The sequence below is a fragment of the Curcuma longa genome, chromosome 1 (genome assembly GCF_044706935.1).
Source record: "Curcuma longa cultivar G26 ecotype Majalengka, Jawa Barat chromosome 1, ITB_CL_G26_1.1, whole genome shotgun sequence".
Taxonomy (NCBI): domain Eukaryota; kingdom Viridiplantae; phylum Streptophyta; class Magnoliopsida; order Zingiberales; family Zingiberaceae; genus Curcuma; species Curcuma longa.
This window is the reverse complement of record NC_133861.1, coordinates 14,347,047-14,358,935: the sequence shown is the minus strand read 5'-3', so window position 1 is coordinate 14,358,935 and position 11,889 is coordinate 14,347,047. Positions and strand designations below refer to the sequence as shown.

Genomic DNA, 11,889 nt, shown 5'->3' with positions numbered 1-11,889 from the left:
GTCAAAACCTTATATAGATTTGATTCAGTTCTCTACAGCGGTAAAAAGTAAAATTCATCATTCCAGCGACTCTAAGTCGATCCCAACGATTATCTATGAGAAAGTAAATCGAGAAGTTACAGTCGATAACTACGAAAGAGGACATTATCTCGAAATTCAACAAAAATAAATAAATAAATGAATATATTTATTTAATATTTAATTCAGTCCTCTAACTTCATAAGAATTTATCGGTAATATTCCATCTACCAAATAATCCTTTTAATGCATATTCAAACTGTCGGATCAGGTAGGAACTTAGAATGAAATAATTGATTAAGAGAAGAAGGAAATAATTTCAAAAAAATTGTAAAAAATAAAATTTTACATTATATTACTTTAAAAATAATTAAAATATATTATTTTGATTAAAGTATAAAAATAACTATTTTAAATAAAGAAAATAGATTAATTATAATTATAATTATTTTCTATTTATTATCATGATAAAAAATATTATTTAAATTTCTAATTATTATAAATTTATCAATCTTAAATATTTTATATTTTTATTGCAGACTTACTAATCTTGAATATTTTTATTTTTAAAAAATTTATTTAAAGTTATTCTCAATTTATTTATTTTTTAAATTATTTTTTGTGATATTCAATTTCTTACTTGTATTATCCTCCTTGACCTTGACGAGTTGCTGACTTATTTTTTTACGTCTCCTAAGCATAAGAAACAATTATTTCAATAATTCTCTTTAACAATATTTCTTCATTATTTTTATTCTTTGAACATCCCTTCTAGTAAGAATGAAATTGATGCATTTTGATTTTTTTACACTTTGACTTTGAAATATTCATTTTTGATCATCCTTTCCAATGAGTAAAAAAACATTTGAGTTTGTATATAGCAAAATAATATTCTTTTGCAAAAGGTGGATCCGCCACCTTAGCGCTCCCACACGGTCGGCCTCTGTGAGGAGGTAAATCGAGAAAGTACAGTTGATTACAACGCAGGAGGGTATTGCCTGACTTCGTCAGAATTCGAACCCTTGCCCTTTTCTGCAGCAAAATAATATTCAAACCTTGTTGAAATGACGTAAAAATAATAATGATGAAGATGATTCTATAAAACCTATAACAAAATCAACATATGAAAGTGAATATTAGTACTTAAGCAAATTAGTATATCTTCTAATTTAAAATTTGAACGTATATTTAAATAAGTTAAAAAAGTTAAATGAAAAAAAAAATCCTATAATCAATTTTTATCATAATATGATCCATAGATATATTTGATATGAATGAATCTAATATACATGCATGTGATGAGAAAATTTAAATTAATAAATATAATATGAGAGTTTATGTTATTATTAAATATGTTATAATAATATAATTTTCAATATTGTATAAGCAAATATATTTTTATAGTAAATATAAATTTATCAATCAAAATAAAATTAACATCCTATTAGATTATATTTAGCTAGTACTTTTGTACATCAACTAATTAAATTAATTTCTTTCATATTATCTCTTACTATTAAAATATTCAAATATCATCGAATATAATACAAATAATATTTTATACACTATTATTATTTTAAACTTATATAAATAATAATAATTATTATTATTGATGCATAATGAATGTACGAAAATAAAGAAGTTATTCATATATTAGTCTCTCTGCTTATAAATAGAAAACATAATAATGCAATGAATTTAAGTACTTTAATTAAAGAAGGAAAAGAGAAGAAAAACTAATATAATATATGTAAAATAATTACATTATAATAATTTCTTCATCAAGTTCTCTTATAGATAAAACATATATATTTAATTACATGAAATAAATATAATAATCAAATATATTAACATGTGGTATCATGGTTTCATTAAGAAATTTATATATTTTTATATATGATTTTATTATACTAAATTATAAATTAATAGATGTAAGGTATAGTATCTATGATATATATCAAAATTAAATGACATAAAACATATAATAATAGACTCCTTTTTATTGATTATGTTGAATAGTTAAATTTTTTTGGTCAAATGTATATTAATCTTTCATTATATAATAATGATTAGGATGATGACATTATATATATATATATATATATATATATATATATATATATTTATTTATTTATTATCTTTTATGAATTTGATTAATGATTATAATATACATATATTTCTCAACAGTGATGGTCAAAATCCAAACGCTTAAATTTTATTAATGAAGAAAAACACATAAAATCAAACTACGGAATTTCCTATGGTGGACGACAGAGGAAAAACACATGTTTTGGAATCAAACTAACTACCCGCAGTATCTTTGCCTTTTGATTTGTCTCTCTTTTCCAAAAGAAGCGAACAAATTGAACAGTCGAGTACCTGAGAAGGAATGTGAACTATTTTCAGAAGGAAAAAAAACTTTTTTCATAATTTATTCAGGAAAAGAAAGTGTCTTGCCTAGGCAATTCACAGATTCACTAATACATGATTCTTTTGAGAAGATTGCAGTCCGACCCAAGGAAGTAGAAGTTTTCTCTAGCTCTGACTTTAGGCCCTGTAAAATTTTCTCCCACGATTTTCCTTTACAAGTCAATAAAACTCAACAAAAGAGAAATCTCTAATCAGCATGTCAAAAATGAACTTGGGGGTAAGAAATATTGGGTTTACTTAAATGGATAAACCTTCCCTACCCCCCGCTCTATATTCCAACCCAAGTAAATCAAGCCTAAAGGAAGCTATAATCCAGATTACTTACACGTCTAAGTCCTTCATTCAAATGGTTTATCTCCTGTGAGATATGACATTTTAGTGCATACACTGATTCGTTCTCAAAGCTTTTCTCATTATTTTCTGCACAAATGACCCTAGTAAAAGATAGATAAATTGTTAGGAAATTCTATATCTCAAGTGACCATGATAAGCATAAACAAATACGACAACTCAAAGATAGATACACACACACCAAAAAAAAATGTTAATGTAGCAAAGAACATATGCTAAAATAAATGTATTGCATTACTTTATTACTAGAAAAGATAAAATCTAAAATATTTCAATAGGAATAAGAGAAAAATTGAAAGAAAATAGATTAATATCATATGAGATAATAGATTAGAGTTGAACATGTAACGAGTTGAGTCAGAGCAAGTGACCAACTTTAACTCCAGTTAGGGATACCAAAGAGAACTATAATTAACGTAACCTAAGAGATGAATATTATCAGTGATATAACATTAGAAAATTCAATGAGAATAACCTCGACTAGTCAAACTGATATAGCTGGAACTGACAAAGCTAGATGATGATAGCATTGATATTGTAACTATACAAACTTATTCAGTTCATATCCCTTTGGTAATGGAACCCTGAAATCTTTTCTGCTGGATAATCTAAGGTCATTAGTATGCACATGTTATCCTACCTAGGACTAGCAAAAACAAAGTTATTTGACCAGACATGCCAACTTACTAAATCTTTTAACTCACTGATATTTGTAAGCAAATCTAAATTTGCCAACTTTAGAAGATAGATTCTCTTGAACTAACGAGAACTAATATGATCATGGAAGCAAAAAAACTCCTTGCAAACACAACTTCAAAACTAAGCTATGTCAACAATTCTAATTCTTCAGTGTAAAGTCACAACTTCCCTTTGTTTGAGCCTTACTCGACCCAAAGGTATAATCTCAAGTTCAGATTTCATGTGTCAATGCAAATCTAGGTTAACCATGGCAAGTTTGTACAGCTGAAATAGATTTGTAAGTATAAACAAACCAGAAAAATCTACCAAATTTGAAGCTCTAATGCCAAATGTTCATCCATGATGCCCCAAAATGAAGAATTTTCTTTAACTGTTGACAAGACCAATACCAAACAATGTCTTCACCGTTGTCGATGCCTCACTGCATAATGATAAAAAAATGCACAGTTATATTTGAACCAAGATAGTTGACCATGGTTAAAACACATGTAAGTCTAGAACATAAACAACGACGAAAAATGAAATAGCAAATAATTGAAAAAATCCAGCAAAAAAAGAGGAATTATAATAATGCTCAACTTAAAACATCCATGGTAAAATTAACTTCATGAATACAAGATCATAACTGACAGATAATGACTATACTCCAAATGGATGATATGGGACACTTGAGATCACAAGAGTAGCAGAAGCTAGACAGAAAATTTGAGACAAGGCCATCATCAAAGATAGATGCCTCAACTTTAGGTTCATTTTTGGGCATTTGTTTAGTTGTTGCAGTACACATGTAGGAATCATTGTAGCTCCAACATAAAATTACATTTGGATTGTCCAACTAACACATCTGAATTAAAGTGGGCTTCAACTCTTTTGGTAGGATAAAGCACTTAAGAGGATTAAAATTAAAATGGAGAATTTAATAAGCTATTTCCCTCTGAAAATCCCTAGAGAAAGACGGCATATCATATGACAAGGAGGCACCAATGGCAAGGAGAGGCAAGAAGACCAAAATAGAATACAAAAAATACAAAAAAAAAATGGTGTAAGCCTAGACCTATATTGGAGTTTTACTTTTCACACAATTCAACTATCTCTAGCCATTTTAAATATGGTACCACAAAAAAGGGGCAGATGATCATGCACATAAGAAAAAGTGGCTTAAAGTCGTGACATGTTCTTCCACTTCAACTTCTAGTGCAGAACAAACCCTCCCCTTCTACATGGTAAATTTGGAGGTAGTCAATTCCCCAAGCAACTACTAGGAATATTACATGATCGATTCAGGAATTCCACTCGGTATACATTAGAAGATGTTCCTTTCTCAATGTCTGAGTGCTCTCTTCTCATCTTAAGATGTATAAAAATATGTTATCATTATTTTTCTAGTAGTTTACAACTGGAGCCAGATTATGATAGTATATTTAATAGTAATTCATCCATAATATTGAAAAGTTCCAACTAATTGAACATTTCTAAGAAAAGAAAGGGCCCTGTCTCAATGAATTTCTTTCCGAAGGGTGTAACAGCCTTTCCAGTATTATGGAATGTAGTTATAATATGAATAATTCAAACATAAATGATGATTCACATAAGTTAGTACCAAATAAAAGAACTAAAAGCTATCCTGCAAAACAGAAAGGAAGGAAACCATATGGTATATAGCAAAGTATCAAGAACTAAAAATTGTGTAACCTAATCAATGAATAAAATGCACCTTGAGTCTGAATCTGTTGATCTAAGAGATTGAGAGAGTGTGTACATAAGTTGGGTCCAACATTCTTCAGCATCCTGCAAGAACATAGTATAGAACATTGATGAACCTTAAGAAATCAAATAAAACACAAGAACAAGAGATATTTAGACAATATAAAAACCTGTTGCATGTAACCACCATTATGCTGCTGTGCAAACTGAGGATATTTTTTTCGCAAAATCTGGACCCAAAGTTGGAGTAGTTAATGGAGTGGCAATTAAAACCAGTAAGAAACTAAATAAACATACTAGATAGACAAGATCTTGAAAAAACCTATAGTAACATTTTGCATTGTCATAACTAATAATAAACATAACAAGGATATAATGGTTTCTGAATTACACATCAATAATAAACAAAATTAAGAATGAATAAACAGATTCATATATTTTTTTGCATTTCATATGGGTTACCATAATTTTCCACAATCAAGTGAGATCTTCTCCAGAAAATAATAATTTGTTTTGACTATTACACCAAGATGATGGCCTCTAATTGTTTGGCATGTCTTTTACATCTCACTACACAACACAGATAGTAGTCCGCAGTGACATTAATTTCAAAAACAGAAAGATAGAGACGTAAGGACAAAAAGACAATAGAACTTAAGACAATTATACCACTACTTACAACAACCCAAATGAATACACACACACACACACACACACACACACACACACAAATTCTTTAAATGAATCCATATATAAGTTGACATTTGGATGTCTGTTTTCATAAATAAACTTATTTTCATGTTCAAGTATAGTGGAAACACTCGTGGAATGGTAACTAATGCAACTCTTATCTATTAGGTTTAGTACATTTACTTTGTAGGGGTAGTTCGGCACTTTGCTTTGTGACTACACGTAAATACTAAATAAGGCTTGTAATAGAGTAGTGAGAAGATTTATGTTGTCGTATGATAGAAGATTTCACCCTCTATGTAACAACTAACGAATAGATAACTTTGTCAGGCTAAATCAACAACCACCACCAAACTTTTATCCCATTAAGTGGGATCGACCATATGATTTCTCCTACGTCATTGAGTTTCATCCCCTACTATATCCTCATTGATAGGAACCAAGTTCTAGATGTGGACTAGGAACTCTAACACTTATCTATATTTAAATGAATTTTATCATGTTTTATCCTTTATCGGGCTAAATCGCCAATCCTAAATGCTTAAAACCAAGTTAGCCGAAGTTCACTCTTTTAAGCCTATAATATCTCACCAATAGCCCACAATTCTTCATGTGCAACTAAACTAGGGAGTCATACTCTAAATTTCTTCTCTCCCCTCTCCACTTTAAGCATTCGCTTATTGTGCTACTGATGTTGGATAACTACACTAACATAGATTACCATGTGCTTTTACTGCCCAGGATAAACTTAGGTTGCCAACTTTAACAATACCAAGAGCAATGTGGTAAAATGTAGCGAAAGAAGTGGACACTATTTTCTACTAGTCCAAAAGTTAGCGTTTACGTCTGAAACAATTTTTTTTCAAATTATATCCTTTAAATTGTAATCAACCAATCAAAAAAGAGACAAATGTGCATTGATTGTCATCAATCTATCAAAATAATATATTCTTCAAAAACCCACACATTAATTTTGATCTTCATACAAATTAACCCAAGATAATATTCAAAAATTAGCATAAACTACTACTGCTGCTGCTTGGTGCTTTCTTAATCTATTAAAAAACATCATCCCCCTGACACACTGAATACACATTTGTAATTGAAATCAGTCATTTATGAAGAGAAAAGAAGCAAACTTTCGACTGGAAGCGCTAATCATTGATAACATTTTTTATTCATAGATAATATGTTTAAAAAAAAGAGAGGGCTACATTCCAAAATGGTAATTACCAAGAAAAATGATATGCTACATGAAAAATATAGCATGAAACTCAACATGACACACTCAACTGCATGGATGTGGGTCCCACTGCATGGATGTGGGACCCACTGCATGCAGTGTGTCATGTTGAGTTTCATGCTACCAAATGCAAAAAATGGCGACTGCAGAATTAAATCATTTAACAGCTAGAACTGAGAGATTCAAAACTAACCGACAAGAACTGAAATGGTGCAATGGGCCTAATATTCTAATCAAGTTCACTAAAAATATCTCAAGTTGCAACAGTCAGTAGATGTGAGTACTGATCGAGCTCACTATTTCTCCCCGAGTTGGTATAGTTGTTGGTGCACCACAGATTGAGCAGTAAATTATACATCTAAAATTATTCAAAGAACTAGGCATTCTTTTAACTTTCCATGTAAAACTGATGGGTAAAATAAAAGGTCACCTCAAGAGTGCTGACTTCAACTCAGGTACAGAATGTAAGCATTGCAATGTAGAGTTCATGTAACAAGTGTTTCCCAGGTTATAAAGACCAGCACTGTGACCCTGTCAATAAAAAAATCCGTCAATTTCTCCATATTAGCATGGATATGATCATACAAGCACAAATGAATGGGATGTTAAAGATTAAACAATTAACATCTATTATGTTCAAATTCATGCATGTGTGGGAAGAAAGAAAAAGCCATTGATTCTCTTCTATTTTTTGGGTGATCTTCAGAAATTTTTATCCAAAATAACATACATATGCACATTCAGGCCAGACATCTACAACCATGACAAACTAAAATCCAGCTCTTGTTAAGAAATGTTAAGCTATGAATCAAGCAGTAAGATAATTGGCATTTGAAACAACGTTGCCAGGCGACTATACCTAAAACATCGAATATGAATAGTAAATAAAAACAAATGACTATGGAAATCTTCAACCAGACAAATGGCTCTCCGCAAATGAATCTTCCATTATAACAGATGTCTTTGGCTCTACTATACACATAAGTCATACTACTCAATGACAAAAGGCCTGCTTAATGAATCTAGAAACAAAAAAAAATTAAACAAATACCAAAAGTAAGACAACATTCACTATAGGCTATTCATTTCCTCATTAGCATGGTGCAAGCGAAATGCATTTAATGGGAAACTCTTGTTAACTCTGCAAATATTTTTAGAAACAACCGATACAGAAGAAAGAAGGAACAAGCTTGTGAATGATATAGGAATTATTGTTTACAAGTACAAAAGAACTGCATAATTCCAGATGCATCCAATATGGATCATGAATTGATGAATGATAAGATTGAGACTCACAACTGCTACTATCTTCTGGCAAGTCTTCCATAAATACAGGACCCTTTTCTGGAGCTTTCACTATTTCATCTGCTGTGCCCATCATCATCAACTTTTGCCCCTGTTAAATATTTTCAAACTACCTGAGGGTGTGTATAACATGCATAAAGGAAACATGAAATCAAGAAAATTACACAACCTCTTTAATACCTAAAGTTGCCCAATCTGCATCGTCCTACATTAAGAAAAATAGTAATTCTTAGTTGTTATTGAGTGTGAATTATATTTGTAAAACTATTACACCGAGGAGTCTAAAATATCTTCATGAAAGTAAACTGAAGTTCAAAAACCTTCAAAAGGCCACCCTTGACCATGATCTTTTGCCTCTCAGGGAGCACACCAGTTAAAGCATGTAACTGGCATTTAAATACAAGAGGAGGCTGGCTGGTATCAATTTCCACAGCTTGAAAGACATCTTTTTGCCACTTAACGCTAACTGCATGATTTAAAAAAATATATAGAAGATACATACTAAGTCTGCATGATTATTATTAGTTCAATCAATACATCTCTAAAATGGCATCGAATTTATAAGAGCGAAAATGAAGCAACTGATTTAAAGTGAAGGAGAAAAGAAGCATTTCAGCAAATAATTAGTTAAAAATACAGCACATTTTTTATAGACAAGAAACGTAGTACCCAAAGAACAATTCTCCTAAGTTATAAGCTTATCTTTGTATTTATATGCTAATGCATATAACAAGAACCTACTGATAAACAAATTACTCCAACCTACCAAATGAATATACGATAATTCCAAATTGAACAAAGTAAAAGATCATTTTTTAATATTCTACTTATAGTGAGGGCAAGGAAATCATCCTACAAAGTTAAGGCCTATAAAATGAGCATGTTATTTAAGATTTTTGTTGTACACAAAAGACAACACATTTGTTAAGGTGTAGAACCCAATCCATATTATAAAACCCGAAACCATAAGCCACTAGGGTAGAACCTCATCCATATTGTTATGATCACACAATATAAACTACATACTAACACCCGTTAGATATATTGCAAAAAATAAATATTTTGTTTTAGGAAAGGTATACTAAAACCAAAGGAAAAGAATGAACTTAGATTGCTACTAAATCAAACAACCGCGGGTTCTACACTAATTTGATGTGGCAATTATTTGGTCAAAAATGACATCTCTTATTTTCATTATCATCAAAAGGGCGCTTTATGTTGAAAAAATATCAAAAGGAAACGCCACTTTAATTTTTTATTTCCAAAAATACCCTTTTTTTTACCAAACTAATCCAATAGCATGCTAACAATTTTGGCCAACGCTGCTCCAACATTGGTTAGAACTGCTCCAATGCTAGTCAAAACTAGCCTCTTATAATAATCTGGCCAAAATAGCTCTAATGTTGGTCAAAATTGCTTCAATACTGTTAAAACTGCTTCAACGTTGGTCAAAATTACATTGGTCAAAATTGCTCTGCGTTATAGAAATTTTGTGTTGTAGCAATTTTGACCAAAATTGGAGCAGTTTTAACTAACATTGGAGCAATTTTAACATTAGAGCATTTTTAACCAACATTGGAGCAGTTTTAGCTCGATTATAACAGAGTGGTTTTGGACAAAAAGGATAAATTCAGTAAAAAAAATTTAGGATGAAATGTTATTTTTATTTTTATTTCTACATAGAATGCCCTTTTGATGAAAAAGAAAATAAGTGGCACAGTTTAATTATTGCCCCAATTGTTTTCCAAAAAATTTAAACTACTAGGAAAGGGCCAACTACTTTCTCATGGCATCCAGATTCAAGCATATATTCTATGTATTTGGAAATATCCAGTATTTGTAATAACTGTACAATAACAACAACCAAACTTTATCTCACTAGGTGGGGTCGGCTATATAGATCGTTCTATGCTATTGGACTCTATCCTCTACTATATCATCATTTATATTTAAATAAATTTTATTTTATTTTTTTGTTGCTAACCAAGTCTTTTTTTTATTCCTCTTCCTCGTTTGGAGTGCACATTTGTCATAGTTTCATATCGCCTGACTAGAGCAGCTATAGGTACAACCCCGACTTTCTCGCTAATATTTTTATTTTTTATCTTGTCCATCCTTGTATATTCGCACATCCACCTTAACATCCTTATATCTGCAGTTTTCATCTTCTGCTCATGTGCTCAAGTTATAGTCCAATATTCAATTCCATATAACATAGCAAATCTAACTGCCGTTTTATAAAATTTTCCTTTAAGTCTTAGAGGTACTTAACGATCACAAAGAACACCTGACGCTCTCCTCCATTTCAACTATCCTGTTGATATTCTATATAATACATCTCTCTCAATCTTTCCATCCTTTTGGAGAAATGAACCTAAATACTTAAAACTTTCAGTTATAGAAAATTCATTATTTTCTATTTTAACAATTATCTCATTACGTCTAATATTACTAAACTTAAATTCGATGGTAATAATCTTGTGTAATAATTGTGATTGACTTAAAATTTTAGGCAATAATATTGGGCAACAAAAAAAGGAAACATTGACACAATGGTAAAGTTGTTACCATGTGACTTAGAGGTCCCAGTCTTTCAGAAACATTCTCTTGCAAAGTAGGGTAAGGTTGCGTACAATACATTAGTAGAAGCTTTGTGCGCCAAACTATTTTTTTTTTAATCTTGGGCAACAAAAAAGCACAAAAAGGTCATTTTTAGTAACAAAGAATTAAGGTTCTGTAGTCCCATAGAATTTAAAATTTACTGCATACAACAACAACCAAGCCTTATCCCACTAAGTGGGGTCGGCTATTAAAATTTACTGCATATTTCCGATAAATCTGCAAAACTTATACTCCTTGTTAGTACTGCACAAAAGAGCTTGACAATAAGCGTGGTGTGTTTACTCGACGGGCCCACAAAAATACCATCCTCGTTAGGTGGACATAGATTCCCTTTTCTCAAGTGTACCATCGAAGAAGGTGAAAATGACAAACTAATGTACTGCGTTGTGTTCGGAAATCAAGCACGACCGAGAAGTTTCCAGCGTTTCTCAGAGTTGCTAGCAAAGATGCACAGATCCAAGAAATAATATAAACAGAAGGATTTTGCGCCAAGCACGAATGGGAACTCCGGAAACGACCGGCATCAAGAGCGCCAAAATAACCCTAATTAACGTAGGGCACTCATGAAGAAGGGAAAAAATCGACCATAGAGAACCTACACGTGAAGAATACACATGAAGAAACAACTAAAATCTAGTAAATTCATTTTTTCCCAACATAAGGCAACAATTAGACTAAGATGAAGATCAAATCCCGCATCATTCGAGATTAAAGAAGATTGAAGCAACTGTACTTACCGGTCGGCATGGTAGGCAAATTACAGTTGCTATCCTCCGATCACGATCCAACGGCTGCAAGGTAGGAGACTCGAATCGATAAGGAGACAG

At 31.2% G+C, this 11,889-nt stretch overlaps 1 protein-coding gene across 1 annotated transcript; it reads right to left on the bottom strand.

The window, feature by feature from the left end:
- Nucleotides 1–2,231: 2,231 nt before the first annotated feature.
- On the bottom strand, nucleotides 2,232–11,887 carry LOC141844386 (ubiquitin carboxyl-terminal hydrolase 7-like). The gene is made up of 11 exons (XM_074732445.1): nucleotides 11,800–11,887; nucleotides 8,761–8,906; nucleotides 8,610–8,645; nucleotides 8,432–8,531; nucleotides 7,566–7,666; nucleotides 5,373–5,432; nucleotides 5,213–5,286; nucleotides 3,805–3,919; nucleotides 2,774–2,882; nucleotides 2,476–2,572; nucleotides 2,232–2,397 (listed from the first exon to the last, which is right to left on the bottom strand). Exons 1-5 carry the CDS (start codon nucleotides 11,807–11,809, stop codon nucleotides 7,644–7,646), a joined length of 315 nt encoding a protein of 104 aa, XP_074588546.1. The 5' UTR covers nucleotides 11,810–11,887; the 3' UTR covers nucleotides 2,232–2,397; nucleotides 2,476–2,572; nucleotides 2,774–2,882; nucleotides 3,805–3,919; nucleotides 5,213–5,286; nucleotides 5,373–5,432; nucleotides 7,566–7,643.
- Between the last annotated feature and the right edge of the window lie 2 nt (nucleotides 11,888–11,889).